Genomic DNA, 24,837 nt, shown 5'->3' with positions numbered 1-24,837 from the left:
GCATAAAAAATGCTCAACATCGGTAATCATTAGGAGAATGTAACTCAAAACCACAATGTGATACCATTTCATACCCATTAGGATGACCATTACCTAAAAAAAGAAAGGAAAAAAAACATACTGACAAGGATTTGGAGAAATTGGGATTCTGAGGTGTTGTTGGATGGGAAAGTAAAATGGTGCAGCTGCTGCAGAACACAGTATGGCGGTTCCTAAGAAAATTGAACACAGAATTACCTGATCCAGCAAGTCCACTTCTGGGTATAGATCCAAAAGACCTGAGAGCAGAGTCTGTTTTTTTTGAGATGGAGTCCAGGCTGGAGTGCAGTGGTGCCACCTGAGCTCACTGCAACCTCTCCTCCCAGGTTCAAGATTCTCGTGCCTCAGCCTCCCGAGTAGCTGGGATTACAGGTGTGAACCATCACACCCAGCTGATTTTTGTATTTTTAGTAGAGACAAGGTTTTACCATGTTGGCCAGGCTGGTCTTGAGCTCCTGACCTCAAGTGATCCACCTGCCTCGACCTCCCAAAGTGCTGGGATTATAGGAATGAGCCACCGCACCCAGCCCATATTTAATTCTAAATCTTTTTGGGGTTAAAAAAATGCTTTTTCACTAAGGAAACTGTTACTTCATCCCAATGATCCTGGGGTTACCTTCCCAAGAAAATTCTGAAAGATACCTTCCCTTCCTGGTGACATTGTGTGACAACCTGTGATATGGTTGGGATATGAGGCCTAGAGATGCAGACAGATAGGACAGTGTTTCATAGGATCTTGACTGACAGGCTGAGCATCTTTGAACAGTCATGGTATCATGGACTCCAAAACTTCAAGAATGGGTTGAGCTGACCAAGGCCCTGCCCAGGTCTAAATTTTTTTTTTTTTTTTTTTTTTGAGACAGAGTCTTGCTCTGTTGCCCAGGCTGGGGCACAGTGGTGCAATCTCGGCTCACTGCAACCTCTGCCTCCTGGCTTCAAGCAATTCTCCTTCAGCCTCCAGAGTAGCTGGGATTACAGGTGCCTGCCACCACACCTGGCTAATTTTTGTATTTCTAGTAGAGATGGGGTTTCACCATCTTGGCCAGGCTGGTCTCGAACTCTTGACCTCGTGATACACCTGCCTCATCCTCCCAAAGTGCTGGGATTACAGGTGTGAGCCACCCCACCTGGCCCGGGTCTAAATCTCATCTCCATCCTTCCTCTCGAAGACTGCCACATCATTGGACTGGATGGTGCATTTCTTTGGTTTTTAAATTGCATGTATGTGTTCCCGCCTAGCTCTAAAGATGGACAGATTTGCTGTGACTGCAATATTTTTGCATTTAGTAAGGTTACAACTTATAAGTACATCTCAGTGACCTAAAATTGGGTTCTGAATCTCTCCAACTTTATCTGACTCTAAGTTACATTGTGCAAAAAGGCGTTCTTATGACACACATCCCTCTCCGGCTGACGTTTTGCAAACATACCTTCAATCTTAGTCTTGAAGTGAGGGTATCTGTTGAGAATCTCCACCTGCTTCTTCCAGTCAAATTCATTCCGCCAGTAGGAGATGACTTTCTTCAGGTAGTTGGAGTTGAAGCCATAGTGGAAGCAGCTGTCCTCCAAAGGTGGGGTGAAACGGAACTTATCGATCCTCTGGTGTAAGTCCTGGAGCAAAATGCAGGACCTCAAGTTGAGAGGGATGCGTAGGGCGGGGCACAAGAGCAAAGTTTGTTTCCAGAAAACACAGCAAACCCTGCAGCCACAAGACACTGCACTCTGGTAGTGGCAAGGCAGTTTCCCACATCACTGTCTGCTCCCAAAGCGGATGTGTTCTTCACTTCTCCCTTCTTCACTGTAGACTTCACATTTCTTTTTCTTTTCTTTTTTTTTTGACAGGGTCTCACTCTGTTGCCCAGGCTGGATGCAGTGGCGTGATCTAGGCCCACTGCAACCCCCACCTCCCAGGTTCAAGCGAGTCATGCCTCAGCTCCCAGAGTAGCTGGGATTACAGGTGTGAGCCACCATGTCCAGCTAATTTTTGCATTTTTAGTAGAGATGGGGTTTTGCCATGTTGGCCAGGCTGGTCTTGAACTCCTGGCTTCAAGTGATCTGTCTGCCTTGGCCTCCCAAAACAGTGGGATTACAGGTGTAAGCCACTGCGCCCAGCCCATCTTTTACTCTTTAAGTGTACAAACAATACACATCTTTAATTTACCCAGGCTTCCCTATAGCGGGAGTTGGCAAACTTTTTCTGTAAAGGGCCAGATAGTAATATTCTAGGCTTTGCAGGCTGCAGTGACTCCACTCTGTCTTCCTAGTGTGAAGGCAGCCACAGGCAATGCACAGATGAATGGGGGTGGCTTTGTTCCAATAAAACTTTATTTATGGACAGCCATAGCCAATGCACAGATGAATGGGGGTGGCTGTGTTCCAATAAAACTTTATTTATGGACACTGAAATCTGAGTGCTATATAATTTTCACATGTCACAAACTATTATTCTTCTTTTGATTTTTTCCCCCTATTTAAAGAGGTAAACACTATTCTTGGCATAGGGATCATGCTAAAACAGGTAGCAGGCTACATTTGGTCTATGGGCCATGGTTTCCTGACCCCTGATATACAACACTGAATGATACATTATAACTCAGTTGGGATAAAAATTACACATCAGGCCCAGCACAGTGGTTCACGCCTGTAATCCCAGTGCTTTGGGAGGCTGAGGTGGGTGGATCACCTGAGGTCAGGAGTTCGAGACCAGCCTGGCCAACATGGTGAAACCCCATCTCTACTAAAAATACAAAAATTAGCCAGGCATGGTGGAAGGCGCCTGTAATCCCAGCTACTCGGGAGGCTGAGGCAGAAGAATCGCTTGAACCCGGGAGGTGGAGGTTGCAGTGAGCTGAGATCACACCACTGCACTCCAGCCTGGTGACAGAGCCAGACCCTGTCTCCAAAAAATAAAAAATTTACAGACCAGGAGAGAGGGGACAAGCCTCATGGGCATGTATTAGGCTAAAAGGCCAGCCCCAGTAGGAGGAAGCTCATGTCAGCTTAGAGAGCCTCTCAAGTGTCACCATTCTTAGGCTTCTTCTCAAGTGTTTCAGTCACCCCCGAACAGATTTTGGAAATCTCAGACTCCCTTATGAGTCTAATTCCCTAAAGGAGTTTTCCTCAGGACTCAGCTTTGGCCCTAAATAGCAAGGCTGCAGCAAGCAAGTCCTACCCAGGGAGCCTCAGCCTGGTTGTTCTTGGGTTTAGCCCAGCTTCTGCTTTTAAATCCCTTCTTCCTTGGAACTCTCATGACTTTTTATCCATGCTTTTTGTGACATTTATCCTTATCCATCTTTTTTTTTTTTTTTGAGATGGCGTTTCACTCTTGTTTCCCAGGCTGAAGTGCAGTGGTGCGATCTTGGCTCACTGCAGCCTCTGCCTTCTCGGTTCAAGGGATTCTCCTGCCTCAGCTTCCCGAGTAGCTGGGATTATCATAGGTGCCCGCCACCATGCCCGGCTAATTTTTTGTATTTTTAGTAGAGACGGGGTTTCACCATGTTGGCCAGGCTGGTCTTGAACTCCTGACCTCAGGTGATCCACCCACCCCGGCCTTCTAAAGTGTTGGGATTACGGGCGTGAGCCACCGCACCCAGCCGATCCTTATTTATTTTTTAGTCTACTTTTCTTTGTGCACGTTTCTTTTCTCATTCACTGGACTGTATGCTGTTGGACGGAAGGGGCTCGCTCTTCTCCCAAGCACTCACTGGGCCTGCACACAGTAGGTGCTCAAAACCCACCTTTTTGGAAGAAAGGATTGGCAGAGCCATGCCAGGCCTGCCTACCGTCCTGTCCCCCACTTGAGCCTTGCTCCTCCCTGAGGTTGCATTATCAGGTCACCCCACCTGCCCAGTCACCTCCTTCCTGACTCTATCACTGTGCAGAGGAGGGGCAGTGGCTTCAGGGTTAGACCTGACTTCAAATCCTTCCACTTGTTAGCTAGGCCGCCTTGAACAAGTTGCTTTATGCCTCTGAGCTTCAGCTTCTGCATCTGCAGGATGGGAACAACAGTCCTCACCCCACGAGATCACCACAGGGATTGAATGTGACCAGGAATGGCTGACACACAGCTGGTGCCTAACCAGCAGCATCCCTGCCTTCTCAATGCTTCCTGGGTCTCTGATGGTGGAAACCTGCTCACTTTCTCCCAAAACCTCACTCCCAAGGCTTCAGGCAGGGCATAGAGGAGGTGATGACGGCTGCTTTCTGTGACCTTTGATGCAGGTAACTGAGTCTGCTGGCACCCCATCTCCTGCCTGAGCACTGCTGGGTCTCGGATAGGGAAAAGAGAAGAGACAAAGTGGGAGGGCTGGGTATCCCTCTCCAAAGCAACCTGCACCTGCCCAGCAGAGGAAAAGCAGACTGAAACATACTCCCAAGTAGGACGGACCATTCCCAAGCCCCCATCCCCTCCCGCATCTGGCCTAAGACCCAACCCCTGTCTCCGAGACACCACCCTCTCCACTGCCCAGTCCAGCCTGGCCCAAGGTGCCTTACGTGGATCTCCTCATCTGACGTTTCCACCTTGAAAGGGTGGATGCTCTCGTCCTCCCTGCCTGCGGGCCTCGTGCCTGGGCCCCACCACCCATCTTCAAGTGGCAAAGTTTCCTCTTTGTCCCGGGAGATGAACCAGTAGATGGCAAAGCCCAGCACTGAAGTCAGGAGGATTTCTAGCCACATGGCTCCTGCAAAATGGGGGGATGTCATCAGTAACGGAGCCCGCCCAGCCCAGCCCTGACAGCCCAGAGACTCCGATTCGCAGCAGGCTCTTTCCTGTTGCACTCCAACCCCGTCCCTGATTTTATTTACATTTGACCATATATATATTATGTGTATAATAATATATTATACATTATAACATATAGTATGTATATGTGATATAATATATAATATATGTGATATAACATTATACATGTTTTATTATATATTATATGTTATATTATATATTATATATGTTATATTATATAGTATATTATAGATTGTTATATGTCATATATATTACAATATATACACACTATATACCTACTATATATAGTATATGTAATATATATGAGAGATACAGAAAAATGGAAAAACGACAGACAATGAGACAAAATCACCCACAATCCTATTAAGCTTTGAAAATTGTTCATCATCCTGGAAAAACAGGAACCTAGATTGGCTTCTGCACAGTCCTGGGTAGGGGGTTTTGGGAGCTGCATTTCTGAGGCCTAATTTTTTTTTTTTTTTTGAGATGGAGTCTCGCTCTGTCGCCCAGGATGGAGTGCAGTGGCACAATCTCGGCTCACTGCAACCTCTGCGTCCCGGGTTCAAGCAATTCTCCTGCCTCAGCCTCCCGAGTAGCTGGGACTAGAGGCACATGCCACCATGCCCAGCTAATTTTTGTATTTTTAGTAGAGATGGGGTTTCACCACGTTGGCCAGGATGGTCTCGATCTCTTGACCTTGTAATTCGCCCGCCTTGGCCTCCCAAAGTGCTGGGATTACAGGCATGAGCCACCGTGCCTGGTGGCCTCATGTTTTTTGCATGTCTGAGAAGGCTTCTGTCCACGCCCTCTGGGCTCCCTCCCCCAGGGGGGAGGAGCACCTTTCCTGAGTGGTGGCCCACGGCCCCTGCTCTGTCCCTCTTATAGAGGGGCTCATCCTCAGGGCAGACAGGGGGTAATGGGGAGGCCCAAGTGCTGGGAGAGTAAGTTCAATTTAGGGTTGGGGGACACTGCTAGGAAGCCCAGCCATGGCCACACATCTTAGCTGTGTGTGTAAGAGCTTTACTGAAACATAATTCATATACCATACAATTTGCCCATTTAAAGTGAACACTCCAATGGTTTTGAGGATATTCAGACATGTGCAACCATACCCACAGTCAACTGTAGAACATTTTCATCAGCACAGAGAAACTCCATACCCTTCAGCTGTCGCTCCTCTACTGCCCCCCCAACGTTAGGTCCTAAGCAGCCTCTAATCTACTTTCTGTGTCCATAGAGTTGCCTATTACATTTCACATCAACTCAGTTGTGTTTTAATCCCCATTTGTCTGACTCCTGTGTCTTTTTTGCTCAGAAAGGGAAGAAACCTTAGTCTCGGCAAAGCACTATCAGGCAGATACCAGCCCAGCATTGTGATCTAGCTCCTCATCTTCCTCGTTCCTAGGCAAGTAACCCACAGACTGTTCTTGTTCAGAGTTACCTGCATGAATATGCAGACCGTCCTTATGCCTGAGTCAGAGGAGGTTCTCTGGACGCAGTGCAGTTAGGACCCAGGCGGAGGAGAAAGCATTGAGTTTTGACAAGGTCCCTGCAGACCACCCCCCGGCAGCACCCCTGACTCTGTCTTGGAAACCCAAGGCAGGAGGTGGTCCTTGCTGGGAACCCCACCACTTGTATGCTCCATTGGCTGCTACACGTCAGATGTCTGGGACTCTGCTGGGGGGTTGCAGAGCCCCTGGAGTTTGCTCCAGTCAAGAGCTGCCCCTCTAAACCTAGAATTGGGCCACTGGGGGTCGTTCTAAGAAATACTTGTCCACAGTGGTCCAGAGATAGAGCTCCAAACAAATCCACCCAAGGCGATGGCTCTCATCTTATTCCTGCAGTTCTGTAGGAAATCTAATCAGGAAAATCAGCTTGGCACCCCCCACCTCCCTGTTTCTATTAGCGATCCCAGTGAACTCCCAGCTTCCCACCCTCAGGCCCTAGAGTCATCCGATTCTTCCCCCACAGCCCATCACCAAGTCCTGATGCCATCAGATACAGCCCCCTGTGTGCCTTGCCCCCTCCCCTGGACCAGAGCCCTTATCACCCCACATGTGATTATTGAGACACCTTTCAAGAGAGGAAACCCACAACCCCATCTCTCATAGTCACCAGCACACTTCTTAGAACCCACTGCAGCCTTCTTCCTGGGAGCCATGCCCAGGTGTCCACCCTTGAATTTCCAATACCTCTCCCTCTCTGGATTGTGAAACTCTGAAGTGCCTCAAGGTCTCACTGATCGATGTTTACTCAGTCTACCATGTGCCAGGGAGCAGGCCTTCACTATCCCTGCCAGAGACATGTGGGACACTTTGATGCATGTTCCATCTCCAGCCACGCCAGGCCATTGCTTTTTTTAAATTATTATTTTATTTTTATTTTTATTTTATTTTATTTTATTTTTGAGACAGAGTCTCAAAGAGTGCAGTGATGCGATCTCGGCTCACTGCAACTTCTGCCCCTGGGTTCAAGAGATTCTCGTGCTTCAGACTCCTGAGTAGCTGTGATTACAGGTGCATACACCACCTCCTGCTAATTTTTATATTTTTAGTAGAGACAGAGTTTCACCATGTTGGCCAGGCTGGTCTCAAACTCCTGACCTCAAGTGATCTGCCCACCTCGGCTTCCCAAAGTGATGGGATTACAGGCACGAGCTGCCATGCCTGGTCCTATGGCTTTCATCTTTCAATCCCAAGCAGCAACAGTGCCTGGGCCCCAAAGACCCTATGTCAGCTGATCAGATGGGCAGCTGGGAGCACACTTCCACAATAAAAACAAGGCAGGGAACAGCTGGAAATGTGTTCCTCTTATTTTAAGGAATTCAGAAAAGAAAAAGCATGCATCAGCTTCTTTTACTTCCAGAAAGACGTTATGTCTCTGCCAGGAAATCCTGCCCTTTAAGAAGATGGAGAAATGTCAGCTACAAGCTCCTGTGGTATTGAAAGCAGGACTAGGTGTTACGGACTGGAAGACACATGGGAGCATGTGGGAGGCAGCCAAAGGCAGAGAGCAGAGCTTCCCCCAGCAACAGGAGCAGCTGAAGACACTTCACCGGGCAGGCAGATCCCACCACAATAAACCGTAGCTTGGGAAGGCAGAGTTGTGCCCGTCCTGGGTACTGCCTTGACCCCCAGTGCCCAGCACTGGTCATTGGCCCAGCACAGCGAGGCGCTCCACTAATATTTGTGCCAACTGCATATGCACTAGAAGCCAGTAAGACACATTTTGCATGATGTTGTCAAGGAGGCTGTGAGCAGAATGAACAATAAAGAGGGATCACCCTCCCTAGTGAACCCTCCTTACCTGTACTTCAGCACAGGGAGGAGCACCGCTGTCGCTTCCCTCTAGGATATAAATGTGCAACTTTCCCCTTTCTGGGCAGAAAGATCCCAATGCCTTCACCTGTCCACCAGGCTCCACGTTCTCACCCTTGATCACTCCTTGGGAAAGAGAGCTGTGGAGCTCTGCACCTGGCGATGCTCTAGGCGCCTGTGAGAGAGGCAGGGCAGGCTGCAGGCACTGGCCCCAACTCCCCACGGCCTTTTGACGACTGCACAATCCTGCCAACTCAGCCAATCTCATGTGTGCACGGCGTGGTTATCTCCCCTGGACTTTGCACAGCAAACTGAACCACATTGACCTGAGAGATACAGTGCTGAAATGATAAATGCTCGAGTCCCATCTAAAAGAAGGGAATCTGGGACAAGGGGCATTATGATGGCCCCCACCAGCACTACCGGCGGTATCACCCAGGAAAAGGAGAGCAAAGTGACAGATTCAAAGAGAAATTTAAAAACATGATCTCTTGCATTCTAATTAAGATAACAAGAATATTAGTACTTGGCTCAAGGATGGTGCCTTACAGCCACTGATCTCAGATTACAAATAGGCTCTACTGCAGTGTGTTACTTTGCCACCTAGTAACAGCCCTTTATTTAATAGCAGGTATTTAATGAACGAAAGAAAGGTGTTCTTGATTAGCCTGGTGTGACAGCAGGTGTTGACTGTGTGTGGATGGGTTTTCAACCCCACTGCCGCCTTGCGTTCCCACGTGAACAGTCCTTCTCCTTGCTGCAGGCAGTGTTCACTTTCACCAGTGCAACCCCAAGGAGCCCACCCTGGGAAGGACGGAGGGGGTCACCATGACTCCATACCCGCCATCTGCTTTGTCGGAGAGCTGGCCAGGCCGAGTGGCGCCCTCTTGACTGAGCCTCAAACCTTTGCTTTCCTCTTCAAATAAAGCCGCAGCCCTGGCGAAGGAGCTCGGAGGCCTGATAGCAGCCTGCTGGGCGCTTGGCACTTCCTAGACCCTGGTACATGTAATCCATGGTACATGCAAATCCACCCACTAAAGAGCCACAATTCATCAAACTTGACTTTCCTTTTCACTTATTTAAGGCAAGAATCAGAGTAGGCGAGGGCCTTACCCTAAATCACACTGCAGTTGTGAGGATTAGAATCTGTGACCACAGAACTCACTGCCGGTCTGTCACCGGGCCTGTTGCACCCCACCTCCCCTTCTTGTTCCCTCTCAGCACCTGTTTGCAGCCTCGAGTCTTCAGGCCAGAAGGGACTCCTAGAGCACAGACCAGCCACTACTGCACGGGAACCACGGACGTCTCCCAGGCCTGCATAGCTTTTCTCAAAAATATGTAATAATAAGAAACAACACTTCTCTGTACTGGTGGGTCAGCCAGTCCTGGGAAGGGCTGCAGGGGGTCTTAGAGTCTGACCAATCAGAGTCCAGGCGCCCACTCTCTATCTGCCTGACCCTGCCCACACACCTTGCAGCTGGAGGCAGGGAGAAGTGCAGATGCCCACCGCCCAGGCAGGGAGGGTCTAGGGAGTGCCAGGCACCCAGCAGGCTGCCCTCAGGCCTCCGGGCTCCCTCGCCAGGGCTGCGGCTTTATTTGGAGTAAGGGGAAAGCAAAGGTTTGAGGCTCAGTCAAGAGGGCAGCACTCTGCCTGGCCAGATCTCCGACAAAGCAGACAGGGCTGTGGAGCCATGGAGGCTCCCTCCGTCCTCCGCAGGGTGGGCTTCTTGGGGCGGGGCTGGTGAAAGCGAACATCCCCCACAGTGACAAGGACTGTCCACGTGGGAGCCCGAGGTGGCAGAGGACCTGGGGTGGGCTGGGGAGGGGGTGGCACTAGGTAGATGACAGAGCCCTCCCCTCCCTCTCTCACTCAGCGGACGAGCACTCAGAGGACGAGCAGGGCTGCGTCACCCCTACATCCACCGGGTAGGCCAGTTGGTAAGTCACTGCCACTGGGCATGGAAGCTGGAGAGGAACTCAGCAGCCTCCAGTCCAAACCCCTGCTCCACAGCCAGGGAAAGAGGGGGCCGAGGAGTGACTGAGTCTGGGGAGGCTTGGTGGCCAACTTGGGCGATGCCATTTAAGGAGCCAGCCTGCGTTTCCCGGAGACTCCCCATCCCATGGCTCCCCACAAAACAGCAACTCTGACGACCTTTGACTTTAGAAATGAAAATATCTTGGAGGTTACAATGAGAGGGCTTTGGCCCAGTGTGGTAGCTCATGACTGTAATCCCAGCACTTTGCGGAGCCAAGGTGGTGAATCACATGTGGTCAGGAATTCAATATCAGCCTGGGCAACATAACAAGACCTTCATCTTAAAAAAAAAAAAAAAGTAATAAAGGGGGTTCTCGCTTGCTTTCCTCTTTGGGTAGTTCAAATCTCGGCTCCACTATTTATTAGTACTGAGTTGAGGGGCTCTGGACAAGTCATGAAACCTCTCTGAGCTCAGTAGCTGCATCTGTAAAATGGGGATAATAATGTTGAACTACTTATTATCAACGTGTGTGTTCCTTCCTCTTCCCCTAAATCCCTAATTACTGTGGAGAATCTCTGCCTTATAACAGACCCCAGAGGAGCCCCTGTTCCTGTTATTTAGCTCACACCCCAAGGTCCCGCTGCAGCTGTGTGCACATAAACAGCCTGAATGTAAGGGAGTGCATGGTGACAGGCACTGTGGTCTGGGAGCATCTGCTCTCCTCTCTGTGTGCCTTGGACGTGATTTGGGAGGATGATCAAAAGCACAAGGCTATGTACATCTTCGGGTATCAGCGTTTTGCAAGAAATGTTCCTGGGGTAATCTCCACCCCTCTTTTCCATCTGTTCAGAGAAGGTGCATTCTCAGCATCAAGGGGCAGAATTCTTGTGGCTAAACCTTCACCTTTCCAACGAGAGCTATATTTATCTCTTCCCTGTGGTCAGCTCATTCTGATGTAGCAAACATTAGAACGTCTTCAAAACATCAAAGTTTAGGAGACGCCATGAAACACTGGGAAGTAAAACAATACAAAATGAGAGTGCCTGCTTTATTTTGCTAGCACCTGAAATCAAAGCTTCATTGATCTGTCTCAAAAGTTCCACAGATATATTTTATCTGATTAGAGTTTTTGTTTTGTAATGCATTTTTCCAGAATACTGACAAGTTACTGGGCTGAGAGAGTTTGCACGGAAGAGGGTTGGAGGGGAAGCCTTTCAGAATGAAATCATTTTTTTTTTCTCGAAGCCAAGGTACTCTTCCCAACAAAATGGTTCGCTTGCCTAGTAAAGAAAATACAATTTTTGTTGCAAACTAGCATGATTTTTTTTTTTTAAAAAAGTAACACTGGAAGATAGAGGTCATTTAGCTACGAGATACTGAGCTCAGAGGGGAACGTGATGAACAATTGGCTCCTACTGTAAGAAATGGGATTGCATATATTTTAATTCCAATTCTACACTGAAGTCAAATGTTGGGCACACATTTGTGAAACTTGGAAGAAAATCCCAATAAGTTCAAGGTGAAGAAGTTAGATGAGCAGTCAATGGTCTTTACCCTTCAAAGATGGACTAAATGAAACTGTTAGAAAGCAACAAATGATACAAGTAGAGTAACTTGTTAGTTTACTTGTGTTTATCTTTCTGGGTCCGACATACAAAGGACAATTTTAAATACAGGAGAGCAAATAAAGTAGGTGCTTTGTTTTTTGGCAGAGTTAAAATGTAAATCACCTGTAATCCCAGCACTTTGGGAGGCCAACGCAGGCAGATCACTTGAGCCCAGGAGTTTGAGAACAGCCTGGGCAACATGGCAAAACCCTGTCTCTACAAATAATAAAAGAAAATTAGCCTGGCATGGTGGTGCATGCCTGTGGTACCAGCTACTCAGGAGGCTGAAGTGGGAGGATTGCTTGAGCCCAGGTGGTTGAGGTGCAGTGAGCTATGATCACTGCACTCCAGCCTGGGAGACAGAGCAAGAACCTGTCTCAAAACAAACAAACAACAAAAAGAACCAAAAAACAAAAAACAGGCTGGGGGTGGTGGCTCACTCCTGTCATCCCAGCATTTTGGGAGGCCAAGGTGGGTGGATCACTTGAGGTCCAGAGTTCGTGACCAGCCTGGCCAACATGGTGAAACCCTGTCTCTACTAAAAACACACAAATTAGCTGGGTGTGGTGGTATGCGCTTGTAGTCCCAGCTACCCGGGAGGCTGAGGCCTGAGAATCGCTTGAACCTGGGTAGCGGAGGTTGCAGTGAGCTGAGATTGCCCCACTGCACTCCAGCCTGGGCAACAGAGCAAGACTCTGTCTCAAAAAAAAAAAAAAAGGTAGATCAGTTTAATAATTTAATGGAACTTAATATTTCTGTTATACTGGGGTAAAAATAAAAGTTTGCTTTTTAAAAATTTTCTTAAGTGATATCACTAAGTCAAGTTTTAAAACATACAATTCATTTTAAGATTGATACTTAAAGTTCAAATAAACTTTTTCTGTTATTTGAATGTGGTTTTTAAAGTGCCAAGAAGTTATTTGTTTTTTAAAGTAAATAAGAGATTTGGATTGGTGCCTTGGAAAAGCAAGTAGAAACATGCTTTTGGACCAGAGGTTGGTTCAGCAACACTGAGTAGAACTACAGGCTGGGTACTGTGTAGGCACCGCGACTAACACACAACCCTGGAACTGCAGGAGCTCACACTTTAGCAGGGCAGACAAACGGATAACAGATAAACACCCTTCCAGTTAGGCACATACTACATGCACACAGATGGAAGAGAAGTGTGCACAAGCAGAAGTGGTTAAGTTTTGCCACAAAGGTTTCACAGAGAAGGGGTCATTGAGCAGGGTTTTTAAGTATGAATAGGAGTTTACCAGGTGAAAAATAATGGTGGAATGGGGATAATCCAGGCAGAGAGAAGAGCATGTGGGATGCAATGGGATGGAAGTGAGGAAGCGCATGGCGTGAATGAAATAACACAAGAGTCTCATAGGGTGTTTTCTGGTAAGAGTTGATGATTCTACACTTCAGAGTGTAGTTATCTCATTTATTACTATACTATCTCTTTTATAAATTGCTATTTCATCATGAGCTGACCAGGAGTTTTAACTTAGAAATTGTGTTTACAATTCAGATTACCCTTCTGTAAATTACATGCTGAAAAGAGTGAGCTAAGAAAACAGGCCGGGCGCGGTGGCTCAAGCCTGTAATCCCAGCACTTTGGGAGGCCGAGACGGGCAGATCACAAGGTCAGGAGATCGAGACCATCCTGGCTAACACGGTGAAACCCCGTCTCTACTAAAAAATACAAAAAAAAAAAAAAACTAGCCGGGCGAGGTGGCGGGCGAGGTGGCGGGCGAGGTGGCTGTAGTCCCAGCTACTCCGGAGGCTGAGGCAGGAGAATAGCGTGAACCCGGGAGGCGGAGCTTGCAGTGAGCTGAGATCTGGCCACTGCACTCCAGCCTGGGCGACAGAGCAAGACTCCGTCTTAAAAAAAAAAAAAAAAGAAAACATACTTGGGGATGGGCGCAGGGGCTCACACCTGTAATTCCAGCACTTTGGAGGCCAAGGTGGGCAAATCACCTGAGGTCAGGAGTTCAAGACCAGCCTGGCCAACATGGTGAAACTCCATCTTTACTGAACATACAAAAATTAGCCGGGCGTGGTGGTACATGCCTGTAATCCCAGCTACTCAGGAGGCTGAGGCAGGGAGAATTGCTTGAACTTGGGAGGCGGAGGATGCAGTGAGTTAAGATCATGCCACTGCACTCCAGCCTGAGGAACAGAGCAAGACTCCATCTCGAAAAAAGAAATAATATACTTGGGATTGTGAGGATTATGTGGTTGAGTGAAGAAAGGTGGCCCGGACAGGAGATTACTCAGAACTCAACGGTTCACCGCAGCTGTCCTTGATGAGCTGGTGGCTGTGGCAAACATGCCATCAGATTGGGATGTTGTGGCAGACTGCCAGCAATGTTCTCTCCTTCTTCCTTAGCAAAGGAATTTTAATTTTAGTTGGAGAAGACCAGCCAAACACTTTACATTTCTTGGCCCCCTCACAGCTAAGTATGACAGAGTGATTAAGTACAGACAAAGAGCTATAAATGTATTTGAGCAGAACCACCTGTGGCCCAGATAGCACCTTGTGTCAAAATTTTCTCCAGTGCATCTGAAATCACACTGTGATCCTGTTCCCCTAAACTTTGTCTTCTCTTGGCGTTCCCTCCTGCAGTAACTGACACTACTCCCCTTGCTACTGCCAAGCCAAAAACCTAGGCAATGTCCTTGAAAGCCCTCTCCTTCACTCCGCCACAGATATCAGCAAGTTCTGGCAGCTGAACTTCCAAAGTACATCTCAAATCCATCTCCAACCCAGTCCAGGTTCCTGTGGCTCTCCCCTGGACTGCTGCCCCTGCCCAGTCCACTCACATCTGCTCTACCCCTTCCAATACAATGGCCACTCTGCAGCCACAGCAATCTTTTTAAACCAATTTTTTTTTTTTTTTGTTTGAGACAGAGTCTCTCCCTGTGGCCAGGCTAGAGTGCAGTGGTGCGATCTTGGCTCACTGCAATCTCCACCCTGGTTCAAGTGATTCTCCTGCCTCCACCTCCTGAGTAGCTGGGACTACAGGCATGTGCCACCATGCCCAGATAATTTTTGTATTTTTAGTAGAGATGGGGATTCACCATGTTGGCCAGGATGGTCTCAATCTCCTGAGCTTGTGATCCACCCGCCTCGGCCTCCCAAAGTGCTGGGATTATAGGCATGAGCCACCGCACAAACCCTTTTTTTTTTTTTTTTTTAAAGGAGACAGGTTCTCACTATATTGCCCGGGTTGGTCTCGAACTCCTCCTGCTTTAGCCTCCCAAATAGCTGGATTACAGGCATGAGCCAGGCCAGAGTGATCTTTTGGAAATGCAAATCTGATCATGTATATCCCACCCCCTCCCAAGCCCTTAAAGAGCTTCCCCTTGTCCCTGGGTTAATGTGGCCTTCAAGGCCTGGGTGATCTGACCACTGACCTCTCCCGTAGCCCCTCAGAGTACTACTGGTATCAATAGTATGGAGAAATAGTTTACTTGAAAGCTAAGTGACAGTTTTAGGGCTGGGCTCTCACACTGCTCCCCTGATCTTTCAGTTTTATGCTCACCATGCTCTGTCCTACTGTGGGGCTTTAGGAAGGCAAATCCCTCTGTCTAAAAGCTATTCCCTCCCCTTCCCACCTCCCTAACTTCTACCCACCTTTCAGATTTCAGACTGACTGCCCCTCTTCTGGGTAGCCTCTCCTGACCTATCCCAGCAAGGCACATCTCTCAGTCCTAGCCTTCGTCATGCTCACAGTTGTCAGGGTGATTATGTGACTGACAGCTGGACAGAAGCTCCTGTAGGCCACGGACCATGTCTGCTTTGGCTCCCATCTGGACTCCCAGTGCTTGGCATTCTAGTAGATGCTTAATTATTTGTTGAATGAATGAATGAATTTAAACATTCTTTGAATGAGAACATAGAAAATTAATCAGAACTTTTGAACAAGAAGAGCTGGATTCCCCTTGAGGAATAATAAATATAACCTGCTTAGCCTAGTTGGTAGAGACAGACCATAAAATGCAGGAAGAGGGCTGAACAGGTGGCATGAGGCACTATGGAGAAAGCCCCCTGACCCCAAAGAAGACTGGAGAACCAGTATCCTAGGTGCACTACAAATATCAGGGTTTTGGGTCTAAAAAGATGGGGTCAGACTCAGATCTGGCCGCACAAAGTAAAGGGGCAGGTCTACTGCCTGTCCAAAGGCTCCCCTCCCCCAACCCAGGCAAGCAGTCAGAACCTCACTGTCAGAAAGTGCTCCTCGAATCGCAGTAAAGTGCTAGCTGGCCATGACTCAGCACTCGCCATGTTCCCGGCCTTGGCTAAGTGCACTGCAGGTCAGAATGCCCAAGTGTTTTTCCAGAACAAAGGCCATGAGGTAGACCCAGGCCTGCGACAGTTGGGCAAGCCTGGCTCTGACTGCGTGTTTCCCTAATAGTGACTGAGACTCGCAGCAGCGTGAAAACCCAGTGCTTCTCCTGGGGGAAGTCTGCCACTTTGGGGAGGAAAGTGTTGGGGGCAGAGAGGGTAAAGGAAAAACTATGGCATGACCTGCCCCTCAGATGCCAGGCCAGAGAGGTAGGCGGGCTTGGAGGGTCTGCTGCTTCTGCAGGCCTGATCCCAAACCGGCCCCCATCCTGCCCTCCCCAGCACCCCAGCCTCACCATTCCCCCCTGGGGCAAGACAAAAGGAACATCCAGTGGAAAGGGAAAAACAGACGACTTCCCTCCCATTTCTGGCCTGCCTGCCAAGCGAACACAGGATGGGAGCCTGGGAGCGTTCCTGCTATGAACTCCCTGTCAGCAGCTGCCCAAGCCTCGGGGCTCCCAGGGGCTTCCCAAAAGCCATCCTGAAGCTCCCAGCCTCACTCCCTTGGCTGGCCCAAGAGTGATGGAGGCAAACCCTGGGGGCAACTCCCAGATTCTCCACCCTCAGCCATTGTCCCTGAACCCCAGGGACCCTAGAGACTCAGGATGGAAGAGGCCAGATGCAGGCCAACTGGGCTTGTGCACCAGGCCAATGGCCGTGTTTATCTCTGTGCAAGAGGTGGAGCCAAGCCCTGGGAAAACAGCTTACAGCCAGAAACCAAGGGAAAGGAAAAATGTAGTTTACAAACAGGGAGAAAAAAAAAGTGGGGGGAGAGTAAAAGAGCAGTAAAAAGTGTCGGGAGACAGCCTTCTTGGGGGCAGGAGTGCCGTTTTGGGGCTCGAGGGACGGGCACATCACCCTCTGTGTGGAAGGGAATTCCCTCCACCTCAATGCTATCTACACATCTGGAGAGATAGAAAGAAAACAATTTGGGATTGGCACTGGGATGCCAATGTGATTGAGGGAGCCTCGAGCCAGCCCGCGGGCAGTTAGGCCCTCACTGCCTGCTTTGCTGCCTGGCCCTGCTGCCTGCCAGCCATGTAGCCTCAGGTCAGTGGCTCCACTTCTCCAGGCCTCCGTGGCCCCATCTGACGTGGAGGGTCTGGAGAGGGGAAGGGGAAGGCCACGCAGGTGGGCTGGCCAGATCCTGTGCACCTTCAGAGAGGAGATGGCTACTTTCACACTCTTTAAAGGCCACACAAACTTTAAGTTACAGAACTCAAGAAGACCAAGAGACGCCGCACATGCTGCAGGCCTCGTGAGCTCTTGGCCTGGAGTTTCATTTGAGGTCCCATTCCATCTCACATTCTGCCAATTAAAATTAGAGCTGTTGAGTTTTTCCACTGGTTCTAAATTAGCAGAGAAAAAGTCCAAGCAGAATCCAGTTCACCACCTAAAAGGAAAAAGCATTGCCCTCCATGGAATTTCAGTCCTTGACATTCTCTTTTTTTATCTTTTAAAATTAAAAAAAAAAAAATTGGAATAACTTTTTTTTTATTTTTTTATTTTAAAGACAGAGCCTTGCTTTATTGCCCAGGCTGGAGTGCAATGGCTCAATCTCAGCTCACTGCAGCCTCCACCTCCCAGGTTCAAGTAATTCTCATGCCTCAGCCTCCTGAGTAGCTGGGATTACAGGCACCCGCCACCACCATGCCTGGCTGATTTTTGTATTTTTAGTAGAGAAGGGGTTTCACCATGTTGGCCAGGCTGGTCTTGAACTCCTGTTCTCAAGCGATCCGCCTGCCTTAGCCTCCCAAGGTGCCCGGATTATAGGCGTGAGCCACTGTGCCAGGCCAGTCCTTGGCATTCTCTATTTGAGTGGAGAGAGGCTCCTATTCCAGGGGATAATAGGAGTAGATCATATAACACACTTACCGGATTTCTCTCCCACCATTAACCACACTCTGCACCTCCCCCTTCTCCCCATCGTGGCTTTTCCTCAACAATGTGCTCCACGATCTGGAAGCTTCCTCGCAGTGTGTAACAGGAGAGCACTGAAAGCCGGGCCTTATGGAGGAACCTGAGCCTGCCGTCTCATCTAACAGAGCAGCAAGAGGACTAGGGGTGCTTCCTGTAGGGCAGCCCAAGGACCAGGGTCCGAGTTCTGGGTTTTGTCATGGTGGGGGTTAGTTTGCTTGTGGCAATGCTTAGGTTGCAAAAAGGAGTTTAAAAGTCCCAAAAGGCTAAAAATATTTATGGTGTTCAATCATAAGTGCTGAAGGCAAATCTGAAATTAAGATGTTCCATCTTAACCAGGTGCCATGGCTCACGCCTGTAATCCCAATACTTTGGGAGGTTGAGGCAGGTGGATTGCTTGAGTCCAGGAGTTCAAGACCAGCCTGGGCAACATAGTGAAACCCTGTCTCTACAAAAAAAAAAAAAAAATATGAAAATTAGCCGGGCATGGTGGTGCACGCCTGTAATCCCAGCTACTTGGGAGGCTGAGGATGGCTTGAGCCTGGTGGGACAGAGTTTGCAGACAGCTGAGATGGTGCCACTGCACTCCAGCCTGGACAACAGAGCCAGACACTGCCTCAAAAAAAAAAAAAAAAAAAAAAAAAAAAGGATGTCCTGACAGGGTATCACTGTGACCCTGATAGCAGCCTTCCTGGTAGGGTCTGGAAGTCCTGCCTCAGTGAGGCACACATGGAACCAGAAGAGGGCAGGGCTGCTTTCTTCCACCTGGTGGCTGTGCCCTGACCTGGTGGCTATGTTTTTGTTTTTGTTTTTGTTGAGACAAGAGTCTCGCTCTGTCACCCAGGCTGGAGTGCAGTGGCACGATCTCAGCTCACTGCAAGCTCCGCCTCCCGGGTTCACGCTATTCTCCTGCCTCAGCCTCCCAAGTAGCTGGGACTACCGGCACCCGCCACCTCGCCCGGCTAATTTTTTTTGTATTTTAGTAGAGACGGGGTTTCACTGTGTTAGCCAGGATGGTCTCAATCTCCTGACCTTGTGATCCGCCCATCTCTGCCTCCCAAAGTGCTGGGATTACAGCCGTGAGCCATCACGCCCAGCCGACCTGGTGGCTATGTTTGCTGGGCCCACTGCTATTTCCCCACAGGGACAACTTGGCAGCAAGAAGGTCCTGCCATAACCAGAAAAACTGGAATGTGAGACAGTATATTCATTTGCCCCAAAGTGCTGGTAAGAGAGTCAGGCTTCTCATATCTTATCACTGCAGGATATACTCATACCTGGAAAGATGGCCTTGGGGCTTGGCACTGGGACCAACGTATTTCTCTTAGTTTCCCAAAGTCTCTCCAAAATTAGCCAAGTCTCTCCAGTTCTAGCAGAAAGAGGGATACAAATTTGTAGGACCGGAAAGTCACCCCTCAATGCAGCCAGTGTCTCTCATTCCACAGGGAAAGTAAATTCCCAGGCTGAGTTGCCAGAGGACAAGCTGAGGTGGTGGCCTTTCGTGAGGGCTGCAGGGCCAATGGCTGCCTGCTCCTGGCCTCTCACAGCACGGCTCTCTGACCCTTCATGGAGGCACTGGGACCTCTTGCTTGAGGTCACCAGCCTCCCACAGCCTTCAAGAGTCACAGTCCAGGCTGCTCTTGGACTAAAGCCAGCCAGGCAGGCCCATGGCAGAGACGCTCAGAAGCTCAGAACATGACCTAGACTTCAGGATGTGTCTGGGCACCCACAGCTGCTCTGAGGAAGGCTAGAGAAGCCCTGAGCTGTGACACTGGGGTGGAAAGACTCTTTAAACACACCATCTCCCATACTACAACCATCCTAAGAAGAGGTAGTTTTTCTTTTTAAAAATTATTTAAGACAGGGTCTCACTATGTTGCCCAGGGTGGTCTTGAACTCCTGGGCTCAAGATATCCTCCTGCCTCAGCTTCCCAAAGTGCTGGGATTACAGGCGTGCTCCACCACTCCCAGCTAATTTATTCTTTATAGAGATGAGGTCTTACTTTGTTGCCCAGGCTGGTCTCAAAACTCCTGGGCTCAATTGACCCACCCCCTCAGCTTCCCAAAATGCTGGGATTACAGGTGTGTGCCACCTTGCCCAGCCAGTTTTTCTATTTTAAAGATAATTAAAAATGAAGCTCAGATATGTGTAGTTAATCCAGCTCTGAAGTACCAACAAGACATTCAAATTCAGTCAGTCTATTCATCAAACTTCCCCAATGCTAAAGGAAGCAAAAACTCCTGCTCCTGACCTAGGAACAAGCCCTGTGATCCTAGTTTGTGGAGTAGCTGGAGAATTTTCCAGAAGTCTCTTCAACTCCTCAGAGAAAAGAACACTTTCCCCTCCTACGCAAGCTTGCTCAGTTAAGCCTTGGAGAGCCTAATGGGTGTGGCTGTGCCGGGGCTGGACCATGCACTAAACCACACCCACCCACCCACCAGGCAACAGACACACAGCAGGGCCAGTGGGCATGAGGACTCCATGCCAGGTCTCCGAACCCATCTCCTGGAATGCCGTAGGTCAGGCTGTGACAGTCAAATGGCTGCTTTCTGCTGAGAAAGGATGAACTGTGACTTCCCCTGGGAAAGTAAATAAACCTTGACAGTAGGGGAGGCTGCTCAGTGTGAGCTTGGTTTGCACAATCCCAGTTATATAATAGAGGATCGGATTGCACAGTTTTCTCCTTGGAAAGGAGAGGAAGCTCTTCCTGGAGCCCCCACCAGCTCCTCCCTCCTCAGGAAAGGGGTGTGGCTGGATCCTTGGCAACGCTTTGGTCCCCTAACAGAGGAACTGCTGAGGTGCCTTCTCCCTCCTGCAACCCCCATCTTATCCCACAGCCCCTTGGAGACTCTGCTCCTAAGCCACTAGGTCTGGGTCAAGAACCAGTCACAGGCAGCCCAGGGGGCCAGGCGGGCTGGGCTGACCCCTCCTGCCTTGACTCAGGGCCCTTGAACTCTTAAGATTTTGCCTCCCCTACCCTGTGGCCAGGGCCTTCACTCTACTTGAAGTGTCTTCACTGGACCCAGCAGAGGCTACAGGGCCCACTGAGTCCCATCTAAACTTACTGTTTCCCTCCTACACATTCCTTTCCTGAAATCCCTTTGGACTTAGCCACAGAATCATCACATAGCAGAGCTGCAAGAAGCCTTGTAGATCGCTGAGCCTAACCTCATTTTACAGATGAGGTCCAGAGAGGGGACACATTAATGGCAGAGCTGGGACATGAGCCAAGTCTCTTTTCCAGCCCAATCCTTTTCCCACATCACTGTATTGCCTCTCAAAGGAATGAATTGCTATTGATGGGATTTATGGCCCTAGCAGAGGTGTGTTTTGAGTATGAGATCCTAGAGGCCCCTCAAATCACTATCTGTCTACTCCATCTGTGCCCACTCTGACCCTGAGTGGGTGGGCTTCAAGCTACTTCTTCAGCAAGGGTGACCAGCTCATGCTTGGCCCTCCCTTATTTGGTATACCCAGCTGTGATCCATGTGGTTGAATCTCTTGGCCTAAGAACTGAGAAATGGATCTCAGTAGCCCCTGCCTTCACATGTCTGGGCCTGGTCCAAGATACCAGAAGGGGAATCAAGGTGCCAGGTGAGCAATCACCAAGCCTGGGTATGCTGGCTCTCAGGTCGACAGGAGGGGTACTGTGCATTGGTGACCCTGGGCTCCCTGAAAATGCCAGTTAAGACATCAGGCAGGAACCAGGGCACCCCAGGAGGAGCCTGAACAGAGTCACTCCACCTCCTGCAGTGGTCAAGATGCCCTTTCTGCAAAGGTCCCTCTGCCCACAGAGCCCTCATTCAGGGCTTCCTGAAGATGTTTCCAGCTGCGTAAGTCCGTGCCAGCTAGTGTGCTTCGGGCACAGCTGAGAGGCAGGAGGCATCACACAGAGAGCTTGTGGCTTGTCACAGATGGTGCTGAGGTTCACCCTGGCTGCCTTGCTGAGCAGTTGTTTTCTGTGGAAGGTTCTTCCTTTCCTGGAATTGGGAAGAAGGCCACATAAAGCTCAAGACTCTCCTCGCCTACAGACTGAGCTAGTTCAGTTTATCCAGTAGGTCACTCACCAGCTTGATCCACACTCTGCAAACACAAACATAAGGCCATCCAAGCTGGGCACACTCCTGCCCCCAGCCTTTGCACCCACACCCCAGGAAGCAGCTTGGCTGCTCCCTAACTCTTCAGGTCTATGCCAATGCCACCCTTCAGTGAGGCCTTTCCTTTCCACCTGGCACTCCTCTCCCCTCTTTAAAGTTTTATTTCTCTCCATAGCACACTTCATCTTCTAACATACTTGTTAGTTTACAAATGTATTTTATTATCCCTCTGCCCCTAGAACTGCAAATCCCAAGAGGGTATGCTCCCCGCTGTGCCCCAGTTCCACAGTGAGCAGTTCCTAAGTACAGCCCACGCTTCCTCAGGGAATACACGGGCCTCCTAGGTGTGGAAATTTGGGAAAGAAAAACTGCTTGCAGAACACTCCCAGAGTTTTTGCTGCTAAGTCAGAGCAAGTGGGGCCAGTGAAAGGCCCCCTAATGTCCCCCAAACCCAGCTCCCTGAAGGAGGCAACCATTGCACCAGAAAACAATGTTACTTTCTGGAGAATTGTGGCTTCCTGAAAATATTTATTTTAAATTATGCTGGATGCAGAGGAGGCTGCACAATGGTACTGAAACAGGCACCAATCCCAAGGTCCTCAACAATTTTCCACCAACAGCTCATCAATCCCAGCAAAGGGCTGTCCTGGAAGCTGGCCTGCTAAGTGCATGGGTCCCCCTTACCTCCCACCTCCAGCCACAAGCTGAGCCCTCACAGAGCTTCCAGGACAGCGAGTGTTGCCTGTGGGGGCGGATCCAGGCTTTGTGGAACTTGAAGTTTAAACAATAGGAGGTGGGGAATGGAGGGGGCATTCAACTTTAAGAGAAAAAGGTCGAAATTAGGATTACAACATTGCTAGGCACCCCTCCTCCAAGGTCTCGGGAGCCGCCAGGGCAAGGAAGGAGCCAGAAGCTCAGAGAAAACGACACCTGCCAGGGAGGGAGGCAGGCAGCGACTCGGTCTCCGCGGCGCTTTTGCTCAGGTTGACCACATTCCCTGGCTTCGACTACAGGGTGAACTCCCGGGCAAGTTTCCTGTTCGGCAAGCGGAGAGGGCTGGCCTTCGATCCCGAGACCAGAGCGAGGGGGTGGGGGCGGCGGCTGCAGCGGCAGACGGAGATGAAAGCGCATTTCAACTAAAAGGTGTAATCAGTGTTCGGACTTGGGTGACAAATAAGTGCATTTCACCGCGGAGCGAGCCACGACCTTGGAAGCAGAGCTCGCCCAGGCCAGGGGACGCGGTGCGCTCCCGGAGTCGCCAGCCTCCAGCCCTGCGGCGTCTGCCCGCCGTCTGGGACGTGGAATTCCCTGCCAGAGGTCCGCGGTCGCCTGCAGGCTCCTTCTCCCGGGAGGCGGCACGCGCCGTCTCTTGGCCGGGGCAGGAGCTGGGGGCGGACCGCCTACAAGTCCCTCTGCACCCCTGCAGACCGACCGCAGCCCCGACCCCTCGGCGCCCCGGCCCGCAGCCCACCCCGGCGACCCAGCCCGCGCAGAGCCCGAACCGAGTCTGCGTTCGGGAAGTGCGGGCCTGGCCGGCCCCGGGCGCTTACGGTCTCGGCTCGCAGGCTCCGGCGGCGGCGGTCTCTCCAACTCCCCGGCTCCCCTCGGCTAGTCTCCAGCCGCCCCGGCGCAGTCTCCGCCCAAGCCCGGCCTCCAAGCGGGGCGTTCCCCGGCCCGGAGGACCCGGGTTCCGCAATTCCCTGCCCGTTACCTGAGCGATCCGGGAAAGTCTCTACACCTCCCCAGGGCTCCACCTCTGCCGGGGATAAAACAGGCTACTCAAAGGGCGGTCCGTGGCCCCGATGACAGAAATGGAGAGAAGGGTTTATTTAGCAGCTTGTACAGCAGTTTGATCCCGTAACTTTGTCAGTTGAATCTAAAAACAAAAATCCAAACTTGCATGATGTACATCTTTTTTTTATTTTATTTTTTTATTTAAAAATTTTTTTTGGAGACAGGGTCTCACTCTATCACCCAGGCTGGAGTGCAGTGGTGCGATCTTGGCTCACTGCAGCTTCAAGCGATCCTCCCACTTCAGCCTCCAGAATACTGGGACTACAGGCTGCACCACCACACCTGGCTACGTTTTAAATTTTTGTAGATACAGAGGTCTCACTTTGTTGCCCAGGCTGATCTTGAACTTTTGGGCTCAAGCGATGCACCTGCCTCCACCTCCCACCTCCCAAAATTATGAGATGCACCTGCCTCTCATAATCATGAGATTATGGGCATGAGCCACTGCACCTGTCGGTGTATGTCTTTTTAATTTCATCTTTCTAGCAATTCATTTTTAGTATATTTAACAAACATATTGGTCCGTGACACAGTGGGAAATTTAAAAACAAATTAGTGTCTTTAAACAGAGAATGTGAGAAGCAATGGTCTGAAGCACTCTTGGGGGTCTTCATGGTGAGGACCAGTATACGACGCTGAGTTCAATGCCAGGGGAGCAACCTCTTAGTGAATCCCCTCCTGCTTTGGAGGAAGCTCAGGGCCCAGGCAGGTGGTTGCTGGGGCTCTTTTGACTTCTGTGACAGCGTTGATCCCCAGTCCCTCATCGTTAGAAAACCTGCCCCATAGCCTCTGCCATCACCCCTCCTTAGCTCCTCCCTTCACGTGCTCAGAGGTGCAGTTCTTTCAACCACCAGCATCCTCAGGATCTCGGCTGACAGACTACAGGTAGGAGGCCACGTGCAGGGCCTGTGGCTGGAGTTTTAAGCTTCTGACTCTCACCCTGCACACTTCAGGATAAGGTTCACCACTAGCCACATTCTTTTGTTCTCCAAACTTTCTACTCATC

At 49.9% G+C, this 24,837-nt stretch overlaps 1 protein-coding gene across 1 annotated transcript in view; it reads right to left on the bottom strand.

Annotated features, from left to right (window-relative positions):
* The window catches only part of EPHX1 (epoxide hydrolase 1), a 20,885-nt gene extending 12,606 nt beyond the window's left edge, over nucleotides 1-8,279 (bottom strand). The window contains exons 1-3 of the mRNA XM_023203646.2: nucleotides 8,090-8,279; nucleotides 4,534-4,721; nucleotides 1,470-1,650 (exon numbers count right to left, since the gene is read on the bottom strand). Of these exons, the coding sequence (XP_023059414.1) occupies nucleotides 1,470-1,650; nucleotides 4,534-4,716 (364 nt within the window). The 5' untranslated portion in view covers nucleotides 4,717-4,721; nucleotides 8,090-8,279. The remainder of the gene's footprint in view (nucleotides 1-1,469; nucleotides 1,651-4,533; nucleotides 4,722-8,089) is intronic.
* Between the last annotated feature and the right edge of the window lie 16,558 nt (nucleotides 8,280-24,837).

This window comes from Piliocolobus tephrosceles, chromosome 1 (assembly GCF_002776525.5).
Source record: "Piliocolobus tephrosceles isolate RC106 chromosome 1, ASM277652v3, whole genome shotgun sequence".
Taxonomy (NCBI): domain Eukaryota; kingdom Metazoa; phylum Chordata; class Mammalia; order Primates; family Cercopithecidae; genus Piliocolobus; species Piliocolobus tephrosceles.
The sequence above is the reverse complement of the archived record's forward strand: the minus strand, read 5'-3'. Positions and strand labels throughout refer to the sequence as shown.